Source organism: Mustela erminea, chromosome 2, assembly GCF_009829155.1.
Source record: "Mustela erminea isolate mMusErm1 chromosome 2, mMusErm1.Pri, whole genome shotgun sequence".
NCBI classification, from domain to species: domain Eukaryota; kingdom Metazoa; phylum Chordata; class Mammalia; order Carnivora; family Mustelidae; genus Mustela; species Mustela erminea.
Window position 1 is genome coordinate 83,406,286 of NC_045615.1, and position 19,092 is coordinate 83,425,377.

Below are 19,092 nucleotides of genomic sequence, written 5' to 3' on the forward strand. Positions count from 1 at the left end.
ATTTGACAAAATCCAACATCTTTTTATGATTAAAAAGTCTGAAAATTAAGAATAGAAGGAAAATCCCTCAACATGGTAAAAAGTATTTATAAGAAACCTACAGCTAACATCATTCTCAATGGTGAAAGACTGAAATTTGTTTCTCCTAAAATCAGAAACAAGACAAGGCTCTGCCTTCATCTTGGGTCGTGATTCCAGGGTCCTGGGATCAAGCCCCGCGTCAGGCTCCCTGCTCAGCACTGCCTGCTTCTCCCTCTCCCACTGCCTGCCATTTTGCCTGCTTGTGCTCTCTGTCTCCCTGTCAAATAAATAAATAAATAAGGAGGATATTTGATTTCACTGTTGGTCTTCAAAGTTGTACTGAAAGTTTTAGCCAGAGCTAGTAGGGAAAGAAAGGAAAGACATCAAATTAAATATGAGGGAGTAAGTGTTGCCTGAGTGGCTCAGATGGTTAAGCATCTGCCTTTAGTTCAGGTCATGATCTCCAGGTCCTGGGATCATGCCCCATGTCAGGCTCCTAGCTCAGCTGGGAGTCTGCTTCTGCCTCTTCCCCCGCTTCTGACTCTCCCGTTGCTTGTGCATGCTCTCTCTCTCAAATGAATTAAAAAACAAAAAAACTAAACAAAAAAAAAAAAAGGAAGGGGTAAGACTATCTCTAGTCACAGGTAATGTGATTCCATATATAGAAAATCTCAGAGGATTAATGAGAAAGATACTAAAACTAACAAACAAATTTGGCAAAGTTGCAGGGTACAAAACACAAATCATTTGTGTTTCTATATGCCAGCGTTTGAGCAATTTGAAAAGGAAATTAAGAAAGCAATTCTATTTACATTAGCACCTAAAAGAATTAGATACTTAGGGGAAAAAAAATCTAACCAAAGAGGTGAAAGTTTTGTATGCTGAAAACTACAAAACATTGCTGAAAAAATTACAGCAGGCCTAAATAAATGGAGAGACATTTCATATTCATGGATAGGAAGACTCAACATTGTTAAGATATCAGTGCTATCTGAAGTGATCTATAGATTCAACAAAATCCTTATCAGAATTCCAACAGCCTTTTCCTTTTTTTTTTCCTTCCAAATTTTTATTTAAATTCTAGTTAGCTATCACACAGTGTAATTTTACTTTCATGGGCAGGATTTGATGATTCATCACTCACATATAACACCTAGTGCTCATCACAAGAGGCTTCCTTAATACCTGTCACCCATTTAACCCATCCTTCCACCAGCCTCCCTTCCAGTAATCCTCAATTTGTCTTCTATAGTTAAAAGTCTGTTTTATGATTTGCCTCTCTTTTTTTTTTAATATCCCCCTGTGTTCATCTGTTTTGTTTCTTAAATTCCACACCTGAATGAAGTCATATGGTATTGTCTTTCTGTGACTGACTTATTTTGCTTAGCATAATACTCTCTATCTTCATCCATGTTGTTGCAAATGGCAAGATTTCATTCTTTTTTATAGTTGAGTAATATTCCATTGCATATATATATGTATATACATATAGACTGTATATGCACATACATACATACACACCATACATTCTTTATCCATCAGTCAATGGACATTTGGGCTTTTTCCATAATTTTGCTATTATTGATAATGCTTCTATGAACATTGGGACACATGTGCCCCTTTGAATCAGTATTTTTATATCCTTTGGGTAAATTCCTAGTAGTGCAATTGCTGGGTCAGAGGGTAGTTCTCTATTATAACTTTTTGAGAAACCTCCATACTGTTTTCCAGAGTGGCTATACCAATTTGCATTCCCACCAACAGTGTAAGAGAGTTTCCCTTTTCTCCACATCTTCACCAACACCTGTTGTTTCCTATGTTATTATTTTAGCCTTTCTGATAGGTGTGAGCTGTTATCTCATTTTGATTTGTATTTTGCTGGTGATGTCTGTTAGCCATCTGGATGTTTTCTTTGGAAAAATGTCTATGTTTTCTGCCTATTTGTTAACTGGATTATTTATTTTTGGTGTTGAATTCAATAAGTACTTTATAGATTTTAGATACTAACCCATTATCTGATATGTCATTTGCAAATACCTTCTCCGACTCCAAAGGTTGTCTTTTAATTTTGATGATTGTTTCCTTCACTGTGCAGAAGTCTGTTATCTTGATGAAGTCCCAGTAGTTCATTTTTGCTTTTGTTTCCCTTGCCTCTGAAGACCTATCCAGTAAGAAGTTGCTATGGCCGATGTCAGAGAGGTTACTGCCTGTGTTCTCCTCTAGGATTTTGATGGTTTCCTATCTCATATTTAGGTCTCTCATTCATTTTGAATTTATTTTTGTTATGGTATAAGAAAGTTGTCCAGTTCTATTCTTTTACATGTCGCTGTCCAATTTTCCCACCACCATTTGTTTAAGAGACTGTTTTTTTTACATTTTTTACATTTACATTACATTTACATTACATTTTTACATTTACATTTTTTACATTGGATGTTCTTTCTTGCTTTGTCAAAGATTAGTTGACCATAAAAAAGATTCATTTCTGGGTTTTCTGTTCTCTTCCATTGTTCTGTGTGTCTGACAATGATTTTCACAGAAATGGAAAACCTTATTCTCAAATTCATAGGAAACTGCAAGGAGTCCTGAGAAGCCAAAACAGTCTTAGAGAGGAAGAATAAAATTGGAGGACTAACACTTCCTGACTACTACAAAGCTACAGTATTAAACTAAAGCACCGGGGTGGCTCAGTCAGTTTAGTGACTGCCTTCAGCTCAGGTCGTGATTGCAGGGTCCTGGGATTGAGCCCCACATTAGGCTCCTTGCTCAGTGGGAAACCTGCTTCTCCCTGTACCTGTCGCTCCCCCTGCTTGTGCTTGCTTTCTCTCCCCCACCCCCCCATCAAATAAATAAACAAAATCTTTAAAAAAAGAAATTGTAAACAAAAAAGAAAAAAATTAAAAATTAAAAAAAAATATATTATGGTCCTGGCATAAGGACAGGCAAGTGGACCAATGGAATAGAATAGAGAGCCTAGAAATAAACCCTCATATGTCTGGTCAGTTTATTTTCAAAATGGGTGCTAGAACTGTCCAGTAAAGAAAAAGCCCATCTTGTCAACAAATGCTACTGGGAAAATTGAATATCCAACATGGAAAAGGATGGATAAGCATGGATCCAGACTTTATACCCCGTATAAAAAAATTAACTCAAAATTGATCAAAGACCTAAACTTAAGAGTTAAAGCTATAAAATTGTTAGAAGAAAGCATAAGGGAAAATCTTCATCACTCTGGATTTGACATTGGTTTCTTCTATGACACCAAAAGCACAGGTAACAAAAGAAAAAAAATAAATTATACTTCATTATAATTAAGAACTTTTTTTTAAAAGATTTTATTTATTCATTTGACAGACGAGATCACAAATAGGCAGAGAGGCAGGCAGAGAGAGGGGGAAGCAGGCTCCCGCTGAGCAGAGAGACCAAAGTGGGGCTTGATCCCAGGACCCTGAGATCATGACCTGAGCTGAAGGCAGAGGCTTAACCCACTGAGCCACCCAGGCACCTCTATAATTAAGAACTTTTATGTATCAGAGTCAAAAGACAACCTATTCAATAGGAGAAAATCAAGTTTGCAAATCAAGTATCTGTTAAGGGATTAATATTTAGAATATATAATGTACTTCAAAAACCTAAATCAAAAATAGGCAAAGGATTTCAATAGACATTTCTTCAAAGAAGATATACAAGTGGCCAATAAGCCCATGATAAGATGCTCAATATCATTAGTCATTAGAGAAATGCAAATAAAAAACCACAGTGAGATACCTCCTCATACCTACTAGCATGGTATTATGGTTTCTCCTTAAAATGTTGAAGTCTTAACCCCCAGTGTGATTATACTTGGAGATAGTACAGGGAGACCCATTAAAGGTGAAGTTAAATGAGTCATAAAAGTGGCCCCTAATTTAATAGGACTGGTGTCTTTGTAAGAAGAGGAAGAAACACGAGAGATCTCTTTCTATATATACACAGAGGAAAAGCCATGTGAAGACACATAGAGAAAGTGGCTGTCTGTAAGCGAGGAAGAGAAGCCTCACCAGAAACCAATGCTGCTGCCACTTTAATGTTGGACTTTGTAGGAGTGCTGACAATAGTGACTCCATCTTTTGCTTTTTATCTTGTTCTTGTCTGCACAGTGACCTTCCACAGGGCCACATGTTCCAGGCCTGTTGGAGGTTAATGTGTGCTCTAGCTGGAATGAGGGAAGGTGTACAGATTGTGCCACTTCAGATGAATAGTAGAGATCCCTCTGGCACACAGATAGTGCTACTTTAGATGACTGCCCTTCAACCTCCCCACAATGATGCCCCTGCTCTATAATTTCTATAGGTTAAGTTCTAGACTTTGTGGAAAATAGCTGCTTAGTGCTAAGATCATCTGTCCACCCGATTCTCCTGTCAGTAAGTTGCCCTAAATAAAAAGCTAAACAGTTGGATTTGCTTGGTTTGTTTTTTGGTCTCAAAGTACCTTTTCAGTCTAGAGGATATTTTACTGCCCCTCTTCCACCTTCTTATAGACTTCTGACCCCCAGAATTGTGAGACCATAAAGTTCTGTTGTTTAAGCAGTCCATCCTGTGGTATCTTGTTATGGCAGCCTGAGCTATCTAATATATATAGCTAATATATAATTTTTTATAATGCTGAAAATATGGGGCATTTGGGAGGCTTGGTTGGTTAAGCACCCAACTCTTGATTTCAGCTCAGGTCTTGATCCTCAGGGTCATGAGTTTAGGCCCCATGGGCATACTTAAATAAACACATATGTTTATACCTGAAAATAAGTGTTTGTGAAGATGTGGAGAAATTGGAACTCTTGAACATTGTTTGTGAAGATATTAACTGCCACAGCCACTGCAAAACAGTTCGTCATTTTTTCAAAAGGTTAAAACATACAATTACCATATGTTCCAGCTATTGCTCTCCTGAGGGTTATATCCAAAAGAATTGAAAACAGGGAGTTGAACAAACATTTTTAAGTCCATGTTTATACAAGTATTATTCATAACAGCCAAAAGATGTAAACAACACATGTCCTTTAACAGATTACTGCATAAACACAATATGGCATATACATATAATGGAATATTATTCAACCATATAAAAGAATGAAAGTTTAACTTATTGCAACAACATAGATAGACCTTGAAAACATGCTTAGTGAAATAAGTCAGACTCAAAGGGTGAGTAGAGTATCTTCTCACTTGTATATGAAGTATGCTGAATAATCAAATTAAAAGAGAGAAAGTAGAATAGAAGATATTGGGAGCTGAAGGGAGGAAGAAGGGCTAATTTTGTTTAATAGAGTTTTTGTTAGGGATGATATAGAAGTTTTAGGTAGATAGTGGTGGTGGTTATATAACATTGAGAATATTTAATGCTGATGAATAGTAAGCATGTTTAAGAATGATTAAAATTAAATATTGTGTATATTTTACCATACACGCACACATGCATATACAAACTCCTAAAAAAAAAAAAAATCACCACTGATTTCATTAGAAAAGTCTAAATATTAGTGGAAACTATCAGGCTCCTGGTGACAAATACAATGTTTCAAAAATTCTAACATTTGCATTAAAGCTCAGTTTTCCATGACATTATAGATTCATTTTGTTCATTTTCAAGGAAATATCTGACACAAAATGAAGTCTGAATAACCATAATATGTTTGTTTTCTAGTTAGAAATGGTGTTCCATGAAAAAATCAATTAGGTCAGCTCACGACTTTATCACACAAGTGCTTTGACTTAAGACAACTGTCTCAGTTTGAGCTGCTCTAACACATATGGCATGGACTGGGTAGCTTAAGTTTATTTCTCACAGTTTTAGGATGAAGGTGCCAACAGATCTGGTATTGGTGAGGGCCTGCTTTGCAGATGGCTATCTTCTTGTATCCTTACATGGCAAGTAGCAGAAAGAAAGGAAGCAAGCTATCTTGTGTATCTTTTTATAAGGGCACGTACTCCACTCATTAGAACTCTACCCTCATGACTTATTTACCTCCTAATACCTTCATATTAGGAGCTAGGAATTCAAGGCACATTCAGTCCATAAAAATAGCCATTATACTTCGATAATGCTGCAAAAGTGCTTTATGCTTTCATACCTTTTAAAAAAAAAGATTTTATTTCTTTTTTAGAGAGTGGACAGTGGTGGGGGATGGGGGAGAGCCGAGGGAGAGGGACAAACAGACTCTGAGCTGAGAATAGAGCCTGACTTGGGGCTCGATCCCAGGACCCTGAGGCTATAACCCAAGCTGAAACCAGGAGTTGGGACACTTAACCAATTAGCCACCTAGGCGTCCCCCATTTTTTTCTAATTGTGATTTAAAACTACATAAAAATTTACCATTTTAATCATTTTTAAGTGTACAGATCAGGAATGTTAAGTATCTTCACATTGTTGTGAAACATTTCCAGAACTGTCTATAAAACTAAAGCTTTTGTTCCATTTTGTTACATGCAGTAAGACAGGTACTCAAGGCTTGAGATTTCACATAGTTAATTTTTTTTGCTCATCAAGGAATCTTAAGTTGAAACTGGCATCAGTGAATAATACAATCACTAGTACGTAAAGTTTGTGCCACTGCCTCAATTTTCATCAGTGGTTTTCTACACCATTGCTTTAGTAACTATTCAGTACAAATGTGAACACAGTGAAAAGGGCAAATAATAGCTTAGGTTATTGTGAAAAATGGTCTTGTGTTACAAACTTTCTGAAGAGTTCCTGGGAACCCCTCCAAGCATCCACAGACAACACATTGAAAACCACTGATTTAGATCACAGTTTTAGGAAGATCACTTTGAAGCAAAAACAAAAAACAAAACACAGGAAGATCACTTTGGTGGTAGGATAGAGGAGGGAGATTGGAAAAATTAGGAGACCAGTTAGTTTGAGTGAAAGAGGAAGGAAGCCTGAATTTGAGTAACGGAATGCAGACAAAAAGGAAAAGACCAATTCCAGAGATATTTCAGAAATGAAATTGATGTACAGAATTGCAAGTATGTCTCTGGACTCATGAAATTGTTATCTTTGTGCCAGATATTATTTCTCATTTCCATTTATCCAACTTACTTCATTTACTTAATTATTCATGAAAATTGAAAATTTCTCCCCTACATAAGAAATTAAACTAGTAATAGATCTGGAAGAGGAATAAGCTAGCTATTCAGGTATCTGCTACTACTTACTGCTTTAATTTGAGAATTTATAACCATGTTTTTTATCATCTTCCGAATATACCTGTTAAATATGCTATTTAAACATAAATAGCAATTAGATTTTTATGTCATTAGTTTAGTGTTAGGGACTAATGTCTTTTCACTGTTCAGATGCAATAACGAACAAATAGCACAAATTGTTTAAACACTTGGTTTAAACACTTGGTTCTTGATATTTCAGTTTGAAGGCTTTTTTCCCCCCTCCTCAAACAGCAGTTCAAATGCTTCACCTTCAGAAGGTACACCACTAGTAGGAAGTTATGGATGTACTCCTCAATCATTCCCAAAGTTCCAGCACCCTTCTCATGAACTTTTGAAGGAAAATGGCTTTACCCAACAAGTGTACCACAAGTATCGTCGAAGATGTCTAAGTGGTAAGATGCTTGTCCTTTATGTAGCTATGTTTAAAACTAAAATATATTTATAAATGTGACATTTAATATCAGGTTAAGATATTCTTTTATTTTGTTTTAATTACCTTAAGTAAGTATTCATGTGTTTTGTAGCTTAACTCATTAAGAAATAAAGTTTAGCATATTCTTTTTAGTACTGACGAATGCTTAGATTTGAGCAATGAGTCAGGAAATGGATTAGTATCTGTCCCTTATTTAGAAGAAACCCAAATACATTTTGGAGATTAATGTGTTTTAACGTTCCTTGTTTTAGGTTATGTAAAATGTCTGATGTTTTGACTTTAATAAGTTTCTTTAACAAAAAAATGTTTTATTATTTTAACTTTTTCCAGAGAGAAAACGCTTGGGAATTGGCCAGTCCCAAGAAATGAATACCCTCTTTCGTTTCTGGTCCTTTTTCCTCAGAGATCACTTCAATAAAAAAATGTATGAGGAATTTAGACAACTTGCTTGGGAAGATGCAAAAGAAAATTACAGGTCAAATATTTTCTCACATTTTTACAGTTAAAGGGAGTTTTCAAAAAAAGAACACAAAAGCTAGTACGGAAGTAGCCCTGTTTGAACTATGAAAGTAGCACAACATAACTAGAGAGAGGGCAATATTAGTTTCCTATTGCTGCATTGCAGATTATCCCCAAACTCAGAAGATTAAACAACAAGTATTTATTAGTTTACAGTTCCTAAGGGTCAAGAACTTAAGAACAGCATAGCTGGGTGGTTCTGACTTAGATGTCTCATTTACAGTTAAGGTGTTAGACCAGGATGCCGTCTCTGAAGACTTGACTCGGGCTGGAGGAGTCAAGCTTATTCACATGGCTGTTGGCAGGAAGTTTTAGTTATTCACCACATAGGCCTCTCTCTCAGTGGGCATTTAACAACATGACTTCATCCAGAGCAAATAGTCTAAGAAAGATGGAGAACTTCCAAGATGGAAGCCTTGGTGTCTTGTATAACCTATGCTTGAAAGTGACATACCATCACTTCTGCCATGTTATATTGTTCACACAGACCAACACTGGTACCATATCTAGTAGGAGGAGACTACCCAAGGTTGTGAATATCTGGAGGTAGGATCATTTGGAGCCATCTTAGAGGCTGGCACAAAGGCCAAATGAAATTTGAAAGAGCCACTAGAGACTTCCCTTGCATATGCATATACACCCAAATTGATAAATACTTAGAGCCAAACTAGTTGTGAAGATGACTTGAGCCAAGAAAAAATAAGGCCTCTTATGATATGTCTAGACTCATTTATCAAATCTCACTTTTTCCTGCTAGTGCTCTAGTTCTCTAGGCAACAGTGGTACAGAATGTGTTCTCTGAATGACCCAAATTATAGTCTCTAGATGTCTATATATATTCTCTTCTTCCTCCCTCTGCTTTGCTATCTCATTCTTTTCATCCAGGTTAGACCTTGTTTCTTTGAGAAATGTTCAGAATAAGTTTTGAGAGTGTTTATACCAGACTAAAAGGGTGAAAAGAAACATGAAGTAGGCTCTTGTACACTATTCCTGGAAAATGGTAGGAGGAAGAAGAGATGGAAAGAGGAAAAAAGGATTTTACACTCACTGTTTACACTCACTGTTTACACTGTTTACACTGATTTTACACTCAAATTTAGCATTCTTCACGTTCTACTTATAAGTCTTAAATAAGAATATGTTGTTAATCAGTTATTGTAATCTTTCAGAGGAATACAAGATGCTGCAAATAAATTTTTCTGGAATAAATTACATTTGCCCTGACATATATAAAAATAAAGACCATTTAATTTTCTCCCAGAATCTTTATCTTGATCAGGAATGACAGATTCATAGTATGTTTACCTCTGTTTCTCTCTTCTGTTATTACTGACATCTCTATTCAAACCCAGCACTGTTTAATGTTATTCTTGAATTCAGATTACAGTCTTATCAAACTTTTGATAGTTACTGCCAGTTTACCTGAATTGGCAAAAGGGCAAAATTTGCTATTTCTGATTTTGATGTTCTCATTGAAACAGTGATGTGCTACCTGTTAATGGGTTGCAAAGTCAGTTTACTGGTTTGAAAAATATCAGACTGCACTGAACATAGTAAGGCTAAATTTTTTCACAATTTATACATTCATGCAAATTTAAGAATTGTTGCAAAATTTATTTATGTTTTTAAGTGCACACATTATATGTGTGAGTGTTGTGTTAACTTGGTCATCAGATAAAATATTTTTCTTAATATTGGATATAAGAAAGTTTGAAAGTCATTGTTATAATTATAACATAATTTTTATTTAATTTTTAAATATAAAATATTTATATTTTTTTATAAAATAAAAGATTTTATTTATTTATTTATCAGAGAGAGAGAGAGCACAAGCAGGGAGGACGGCAGGCAGAGCAGGCAGAGGGAGAAGCAGGCTCCCCGCTGAGCAAGGAGCCTGATTTGGGACTGATCCCAGGACCCTGAGATCATGACCTGAGCCAAAGCAGTTGCTTAACCGACTGAGTCACCCAGGCACCCCGTTCACTGTTATAATTAATCTCAGGATATTTTGCTCTTTTTTCAAACACTTTGTTTGGTCTTCAGAACTTTCTAATAACTTTTCTGACATGCCTGTGACCATCCAAGGCTAGGTTGGGAGTTCTTCTGTGTTCCTATGTTGTCCATGTATTTTTCTAGTAGCTTTTTAACACATCATTTTGGGTCTGTTTCTGCAATGTTCATGACTAGCCTGGATTAGCTCTTCTGTAGGAAGTATAATATAGTGGTTAAGTGTCTGAAGGCTTTGAAATCAGACCTAAATTAGAATCCCAGCCTATTAATTACTGTGAGCTTGACAAGTTATTATTCCCGGTGAGATTTAGGTTCTTTATCTATAAAGTAGGGGAAATTATGGTAGATACACTCAGAGGGTTATTGTGAAGATTAAGCAAAACAGAACATGTAAAGGTCTTAACATATGATACACAGTAAGTGCTTAATAAATTGTTACTGTTATTAGAAAGATCAATACTTAATCTATCCATTGACTAAATTTAGCAGTAAGATGATTTCAATAAGGAATGTGCCAGCTCTCGTCTAAGTGCTTTACAAATATTATGACATCTATTCTTAAATAGTAGGATATTGTTATCCCCATTTTTAGGGATATAATTCCAGGCCTAGAATTCAAATGTAGCTCTTTCTACTTCTCAGCCTTTATGTTTTCCATCTAAGCTATCTCATAATGAGGAGTAAATGAGTAAATAACAACCAAGAGGCTGGCCATTTGCCCCTGCTCTTCACTCCAGCAGTTAAGCTGCATAGTTGGGCTGTTATTAATGTCATAGTTTTGGTCTTTGGAATTGGTTTACCAAAAAATAAGATTAATAAAAATAAATAATAAAGATTAATAAAGATAAAAAATAAAAAATAAGACTCAAAATCCAAATATTGTAGTAGTCTATTGGCCTTTACCAAGATAAACTAATGTATAACAAATATCAATATAATTTCCCATAAAAGAGGTATCAAGGAAGATTTGTCATTTCTGAGATGGTGGTTCTTTAGTCCTTAGTTCTTAGCCTTCAGTCATACAAGCTCAAAGAAGAGCATCACTTAAGGCTATCACAGCAAAGAGCTCAGGTCAGTGGATGGGTGTGCAGTTGGTAGTCCTACATTTCTCTTGGTGGCTTGCCAAGAAACTTATTTATTCTGGACAGACTATCACTTTCCATCTTGAAAATAAGCTAGTAGTTACAAAAGACACACACACACACACACACACACACACACACACACACACACCCCTTATTGGGAATAAAAGCTAGGCAAAATTATGTTACCGGTAATGAAGAAATTGTAGTCTTTATTCCACTAAGGTACTTAGAACAACTTAAGGATCCTAACTGAGGGATCTTTTAATTGTGACATGTTTTAGTGGAATAAGCTAGACTTGGTCCTTTTACTGTTATCTTGCTGACTTTGTTCATTCTTATGGGTTCTACTCATCACCATTAATTAAAGGTTGAGCCCATGTAGTTTGCTTAACACAGTCCAAAATTTGTCTTGTGTTCTCTAGGTAGTTATAGAAGAATACAAGGAAATTTGTTTTCTGATTTTTGTAGTAATTACAATTATTTTAGCAAAATATCTTTTATGAAATGTACTTTATAACTAAAGCAGGGAAGATCTGTTAGGAGCCATTTAATTATCTTTGTCACTTATAGTTGAATGGATCAATTAACATAAGGTCTAGGGCACAAGAGTATAGTCTTCTCTCTCTTTAGTAAAGATTATGTTCAGAAGGATTTAACACCATGCATTATAACCTTGGTTTGGAAAAAATCTAAAGCATTCCCAATGTCACTAAATCTTTTGACCATGTCTCCAGAAATACCAAGGAGAGATCCTCTGTCCAAAGCCACACCATAGTTGTCCACGGGCTGCCTCATTCTGCAGGTTCCCAATATATGTCCATGAGGTGCTATGGCTGAGTGAACAAAAAACCAAAACCATATATGGATTACTAAATAACCACTTCAGCTAAAAAAACTGCATACTAAAAATTATACAACTTTAAGCCTTTATTTTTTTGCTTGGGCAATTTTTGTCATGTTTGCTTCTATCTCATAGATGTTTACATTGTCATGGCAAAATTTTTATTATAAACCTTTTATTTCCTTTCCACAGGTATGGATTAGAGTGTCTGTTCAGGTTTTATAGTTATGGACTGGAAAAAAAATTCAGACAAGAAATTTTTAAGGATTTCCAAGAAGAAACCAAAAAAGACTACGAATCTGGTAAAACAACAAAACAAAAAACTGCAATAATCTTATTTTATTTGCAAATTGTAAACCTGAGTCAATAAAAAGGGAAGGAGTTCAGAACTATTTTCTTCAGAGTAGGACATTTAAGACCTTCAGGCCACTATTACGGTTCTTGATGAAGGTTATGGGGTACAGTATAATAAGAAGGTCATTCCTATGAGGTGTTGGAAAATAACTACGCCCAAGTGTTTCCTTTATGGAGTAGTATTTTACCATTTTTCCCTTGAAAAACATGAAGATAATACTCACTGATGTTCCATTACATGAAAATTCTTTGTAATATCAGCACATATACTTGGAAAGATGGACTAGCACGGTGGGTAACAGTGCAAGTTTTGGGCTAGATTCATACGTAGATCTGAATCCCATTTTCACCACCTGATAGCTGTGTGACTTTGGTTAAGTTACTTAACTTTGTTAGCCTTAGTTTACTCATCAGTAATATACATAAGAGCACCTCTATTACAGGTTTTTATATGGTTCAAAATAGTTTAATACATAAAAACCACTTAAATAATACCTATTATATAACAAATGCTTACTAAATGTTAGCTGCCATTATTATTACAATGTCTTATTCTCAAGATCTAGATAAAGTATATGCTGGAAGATAAATGGTTAGTTGCTGATGGGGTCATGTTTAATATGAATCATTTTTTAAGTTCTATATAATTAATTGTGTATATATTTTTTTGTTATTAGGTCAGCTATATGGATTGGAAAAGTTTTGGGCTTATCTAAAATATTCTCAATCTAAGACACAGTCTATTGACCCAAAACTTCAGGAATACCTCTGTAGCTTTAAGAGGTTAGAAGACTTCCGCATTGATGTAAGTTATTTTTTTTTTTTAAGATTTTTATTTATTTATTTGACAGCGAGATCACAAGTAGGCAGATAGGCAGGCAGAGAGAGGGGGGAAGCAGACTCCTCGCTCAGCAGAGAGTTCGATGCGGGGGCTCCATCCTAGGACCCGGAGATCATGACCTGAGCCAAAGTCAGAGGCTTAACCCACTGAGCTGCCCAGGTGTCCCATAAGTTTTAAGTCCTTACTTCTGTAGTCTTTTTATGTCCTTCATGTTTTGAACTATCAGTGACTTCTTAACTTTGGTTTTACAATTTTTATTTTTTTAACTTTTTATTTTGAAATGGTAATTTTCTAGTTTTGAAATCAAACTTTAAAACAGGTGTAAAGATAGTACAGAGAACTCCCATATACTCTGTTTATCCAGATTTCCCAAATGTTAACGTCTTAGGTAACATCTTAAGTAAGCACAGCACAATTGTCAGTTCCCTTTAATTTTGATATGCCCCTGTAATTAAACATTTTATAGATTTAGTAACTTTTATATGGATATGTTACTAATTTCTCACTAGCAGTTTGGAAATTTTTCACTTTCTTTATAATTTTATTCTATACTTTTCATAATATATGCTGATATAACATGGATTTAAGTTTTCCCACATAATAAAATTAAGACAAAATGTTACATACATATATAAAGACAGAAGAGAAAGCCTTAAACATTTGATATCAAGAGGAAAAGGAAAGCATTAAAAAAAATGAGAAGAAAATAAGATAAAGGAAAAGGAGGAAAAAGAAATAAGAATCAAAAGAACAGAGGAGAGAGAGGTGAAAGGCATGCTAGGTCCATCTCTGCTTATATTGTAATATGTTTGTTTTATATTTTGTGTAAATAGGTTTCATGGCCCAGGGACGGAATTAATAGAAGTGCCTGTCTCTGGAATTAAGGTGTATCTAGAGTGGCACAGCCAGTTCTGTCACAAAGACATCCTTTGTCTGTGTGTGATAGTGACTTTTGCCCTATCTGAACAGAAACTAAGAATTCAGGCCTCTGTTTTTAAATATAATGGAAGATTGGAGAAGGAGGTTATGGTCTTAACTTGTCTCCAAAGGAAAATATTAGGCTGGTGGTGTATAGTTCTGGGCTCCCAAATCTTTGTAACTGGAAAGGTCTTAAATGCTGATCTTTTTTAAATGCAGAATAACTTTTTTTTTTTTTTTTAAAGATTTTTATTTATTTGTTAGAGAGAGAGAGAGATACAGAGCGCAAGCACAGGCAGACAGAGTGGCAGGCTAGAGGCAGAGGGAGAAGCAGGCTCCCTGCCAAGCAAGGAGCCCGATGTGGGACTCGATCCCAGGACGCTGGGATCATGACCTGAGCCGAAGGCAGCCGCTTAACCAACTGAGCCACCCAGGCGTCCCCAGAATAACTTTTTATTGCCTACCCCCCTCCCCCCCTTACAGTCTGAGGGGATTTGGGAGCTTAATGGATATTAATGTTTGAAAATGTTTAAAATTAGTACCATCAATAATGCTGTCCAGTTTCCTTATCCTAGAAATCCTGGATAAACCTTCAGACTCACTGAAGATTATTTGATTTGGTATCTCTTTTCTCCGCCTGGTGCTTTCTTTCATCTGCTAAACATTATCATTCAAACAAGCCTAGCATAGGAGTTTAGGGTTGGAAGGGACTAGAGTTATAAATGCTTCGCAGTTGACAGAAGTTGAAAAAAGAAGGAAAAAAGCCTCTTTGAAACATTTTCTTGGAGGCAGGGAATCAAGCCTTATATGTATGCCCTGCAATGTAGTTCAAGTCCTAAAACATGCGAGAGTCTTAATAAATATATGTTGAGTGAAAGAATGAACAAATACTGGTAGACTGAGTTATGTAAGGAGGAAATTTAAATTGAATACCTTAAATTGCTGTAAAGTTTTTGTTATTCTAATAAAATCTACTGAAATGCCAACATAGTTTCCTTTTTTGTTGAAAAAGTCTGACCTTAGATCAGGAAGGAGGAAAAATAGTAAAATTTTCACTAAACTATCTTTCATAATTTGCAGCCCCCTATTAGTGAGGAATTTGGAAGAAAAAGACATTCATCTACTTCTGGTGAGGACAGTAGTCGTCATAGACTTCCATCTAATTCCTCTACAAAGCCACCAAGTGCTGCTAAGCCTACATCTGTTAATCAGCTTCAGGTCCCAATAAGCTGTTCCAGAAGGAATACTTCACAGGAGTCCAGTGACAATTCACACCAGAACAGTGCTGCCTCAGTCTCAACAGATGGTGAAATGCCTGAGAAATAGAGTCTTATGAAAGTTGTTTGCCCTTGAAATCGACATTTGCATCAGCATTTATTTGGGAAAAATCTTCTGATGTTTAATTGTGATAATCACAAAAAAGAAAAAGGAAGAAAGTGGTAGCATTTTTTTTTTTCTAACAAGATAAATTCTAAAAACATTTTCCCTGATGTCATGAGCAAGGATAGTTTTGGTGACCTTTTATAGAGATCCTCTAGTAATGTATTTTGGTCTCAGTATTTCTTTTTCAAAGTAATTGTTTACAAGGACAGCATTCCTTAAATATATACAAAAAAATACAAGGAATGCCTAACGTTTCAGCTCATACTTCTTAAAGAAGATACAGTATGTTGTATTCATCTCTTCTATAGAGCTTTCCTAAAGAATCCAATTACCCTGCTATCAATTCATATTTGAACTTATCAAAAACAAAGGAAGATTACGTATATATTTTTTGAATTCAAAAAAAGAATATAAAGTGATACATTTGCTTTTCTTTTTGACATATAGTTTAAGGAAACTTTTTTTTTTTTTTAACCAAAGTACAATTATATTGCAGTTAAATTGAAGTATAAAATATGTGCATTTTGGGTGCTGGGTTTTCCTTTTTTTTTTTTTTTCCTGTAGTCATACCTCATAATTTCCATAGTTATTGCTGTGCTGGTGTGGAGTGTTCTGAACTGGCATCAGCCGGTTACCTATTAGAAGAGATTTACTTTTTGTGACTCTATAATAAACCAGAACAAGTAATTGAAAACTTGGTTGGGATTGTTTGGAATATTGTTCTAAATCAATTAAATCTTGTCCTGTTTTGAAAACATCTGCTGTTTGTACATCTACAGGTCAGTATGTCACAGGCAGTCAGATTATCTTCAATTTAAAAGAAGTACTTAGTTTTTCCTTTTTGTTTCTTTTAGTTTTGTTTTATGCTCATGTTTTCGAGAGTTACAGCAAATTGATTTCTAATTTTTATTGCTCTTGCAACTGATGTAAATGGTAGTTTCAGTTTTTGTGGGAATTAAAAAAAAATAAAGCACTTATTCTAAGTTATTGGAATTGATTTTTAGTTATTTTGTTTAGAATATAATTAAAAAGCTTTAATATTCAAATTCTGCTAGTAGAGGACCATTGTATTTTATGAATAGAGTTTCAACTATAAACTTATACATTTTTATTTACCACATATATTTTCTTGGCAGAGCAGCTAGTTCAATAATACTAAATTATTATTTTCTTTTTGATGTCTTGTTCTTATAGAATGACAACATTGAGATACATATAATCTTTGGATAAATGGGCTATTCATCAGGAACTAAGAGATTTTCAGTAGTTATTACCCAAGCATAAATGATAATCTGCAGTTTTATATTTAATTTTTGGGGGTCATTTTGTTGTGTTAATTTTAAGAAACAGTCAAACTTGAATATTCAGAAAATAAATTTTACTTAGAGATGTTGGAAAGGGAGCGAAACAACTAAAGGATTAGAATAATAAATTTCTAAATGTTTTCTTAAGTAGATATGTAGTTCTTGCTTTTCACTGAGAAATTTCCAGATCATACTTACTAGCTTTAAGGGGGTCTCTTGAAAAGATCGAAAAAATTTTCTCGGTATCCTTTTTGTATTGAACCCATACATCTGAAACCTGTATTTAAGATTATTTCTACTCACCTAAATATCCAAGTGTAAATTTGATTGGAAAATTGTATATTTTATATGAAAATATAGTAATCAAGAGTTTTGTGATGTGTACTTAGAAATTTTATCATTATTTTGATTATAAATAAAAGTGATACATGTAATTGGGAAATTTAGAAAAGCACAAAGAAGAAAATAAAGTACCTTTTCAAAAAAGAAAAAAACCCCAATTAGTATCATGTTATACACATAGTGTTATAACTTGCTTTTCCACATATTAGAGGTGAGCACTTATTGATGTCATTATTTCTGCACCATGACTTCAACAATTCACATAAAATTCCAACATATACTTCATGTCATATCATAGTTTATTTTTTTTTTTTTTAAGATTTTATTTATTTATTTGTCAGAGAGAGAGCGAGCAAGAGCGAGCACAAGCAGACAGAGTGGCAGGCAGAGTCAGAGGGAGAAGCAGGCTCCCTGCAGAGCAAGGAGCCCGATGTGGGACTCGATCCCATGACACTGGGATCATGACCTGAGCTGAAGGCAGCTGCTTAACCAACTGAGCCACCCAGGCGTCCCCCATAGTTTATGTTTATTTAATCTCCTGTTGAATGTTAACGTGGTGAGGTTTGAGCTGTTATAAACGACAATTTAATCACATCCCTATAGATGAATCTTTGTGTATATATCAAATTGGAGTTGCAGGGAAGTTCACATTTATGAAAGACTTACCTTAGTATAGTAATGGTTTTTGTCGTAAAAGGGAAAAATCCGCCTTGGATTTCTTTCAGTTATCAAAAACCTGTCCTAAGGTAGGCCTTTTGTAAAAGAAAAGTGGTACAATGAGAACTTGAGGAAAGTGGAGAGGATACTTCTCTTTACATGATTTCAGCTTATTAAAGCTTTCCTAAGAACATACTACTTTCAGATAACAGGAGAAACCTGTAATACGAGGATAAATTCTCAGGAGCTGAAATTCCAGGTAAACATGTATTCCCATTTAACACACTCTAGAATGGTTGCACAGTTTATATTTCACCAACAGAATCTGCTTTCCTATATCCTCACCAACACTGGTTATTATAACTCTTTCTCTTTGATAGATTGAGAAACAAAAAATATTATTTTAATGAGGTTACTAGTGAGTGATAATTTTATTATTTATAAACTACATTATTTGTAGATGGCTTGGTCATATCCTTTGTCTTCCTTTTGTGACTATCTTTTTCTGATTGATTTATAGGGCTCTTTTACTTATCAAGAACATTAACCTTTTGCTTTCTAATTTTGTTTCTGTATGTTTTACAAAGTATGTATATTTTTTTTGGTAAATTAAAAAAAAGATTTACTCCTGAAATTTTAAGTATAAAAGTTCAAGCAAATAAAAGCATTGTTATTCAATGAAAATAAAAACATTATTGACTATAAATCTAAATAGCCCTACCCAAAATTTTTGTAAGTGCCTAGAGACCTTAAATCCTTCCTTATGATTTTGCAGTTTTCAATTTTATAAGGAAAAAAGCAACATTGATATTATTTAAATCCAAACTACTTACTTTTTAAGAAATAGGTGAGGCCATATTTAGAATTCTTTAGTTTTAAAATAGATTTTTTGTTTTAAACTTGTTTTGCCAGCTTGGGAAAGCTGGCAGTCTCTCCACTCTTACAGACTCTCCTTGACTTCCTGTTCTTGCCACTGTACTAAGTGATGTTACCACTTTCCTTTTAATGCTTTAATCTTGTCTTTCAATTATTTTTTTAGTTCTTATGAAATTGCTTATTTTTATTTTATTCTTGCACAAGACTGATCCAATAGTGTGTAATACCTAATTGTATCACCACTAGATGGCAGAATGGAATAAGTCAAATCTGTAGTCTTTTGACAGAGAGTGTGTGTGTGTG

The 19,092-nt window shown here is 34.7% G+C and overlaps 1 protein-coding gene across 7 annotated transcripts in view; it reads left to right on the forward strand.

Annotated features, from left to right (window-relative positions):
* Nucleotides 1–16,039, forward strand: part of LARP1B (La ribonucleoprotein 1B) — a 124,055-nt gene extending 108,016 nt beyond the window's left edge. For 5 of the 7 annotated variants that reach the window (XM_032333383.1, XM_032333382.1, XM_032333380.1 and 2 more), the window contains 5 exons: nucleotides 7,458–7,618; nucleotides 7,990–8,134; nucleotides 12,307–12,416; nucleotides 13,146–13,273; nucleotides 15,308–16,039. In XM_032333383.1, coding sequence (XP_032189274.1) covers nucleotides 7,458–7,618; nucleotides 7,990–8,134; nucleotides 12,307–12,416; nucleotides 13,146–13,273; nucleotides 15,308–15,553 — 790 coding nt within the window. In that variant the 3' untranslated portion in view covers nucleotides 15,554–16,039. Of the gene's footprint in view, nucleotides 1–7,425; nucleotides 7,619–7,989; nucleotides 8,135–12,306; nucleotides 12,417–13,145; nucleotides 13,274–15,307 lie in introns of those variants that run through there. The other 2 variants (XM_032333384.1, XM_032333385.1) reach the window with 2 other exon arrangements.
* The last annotated feature ends 3,053 nt before the right edge of the window (nucleotides 16,040–19,092 follow it).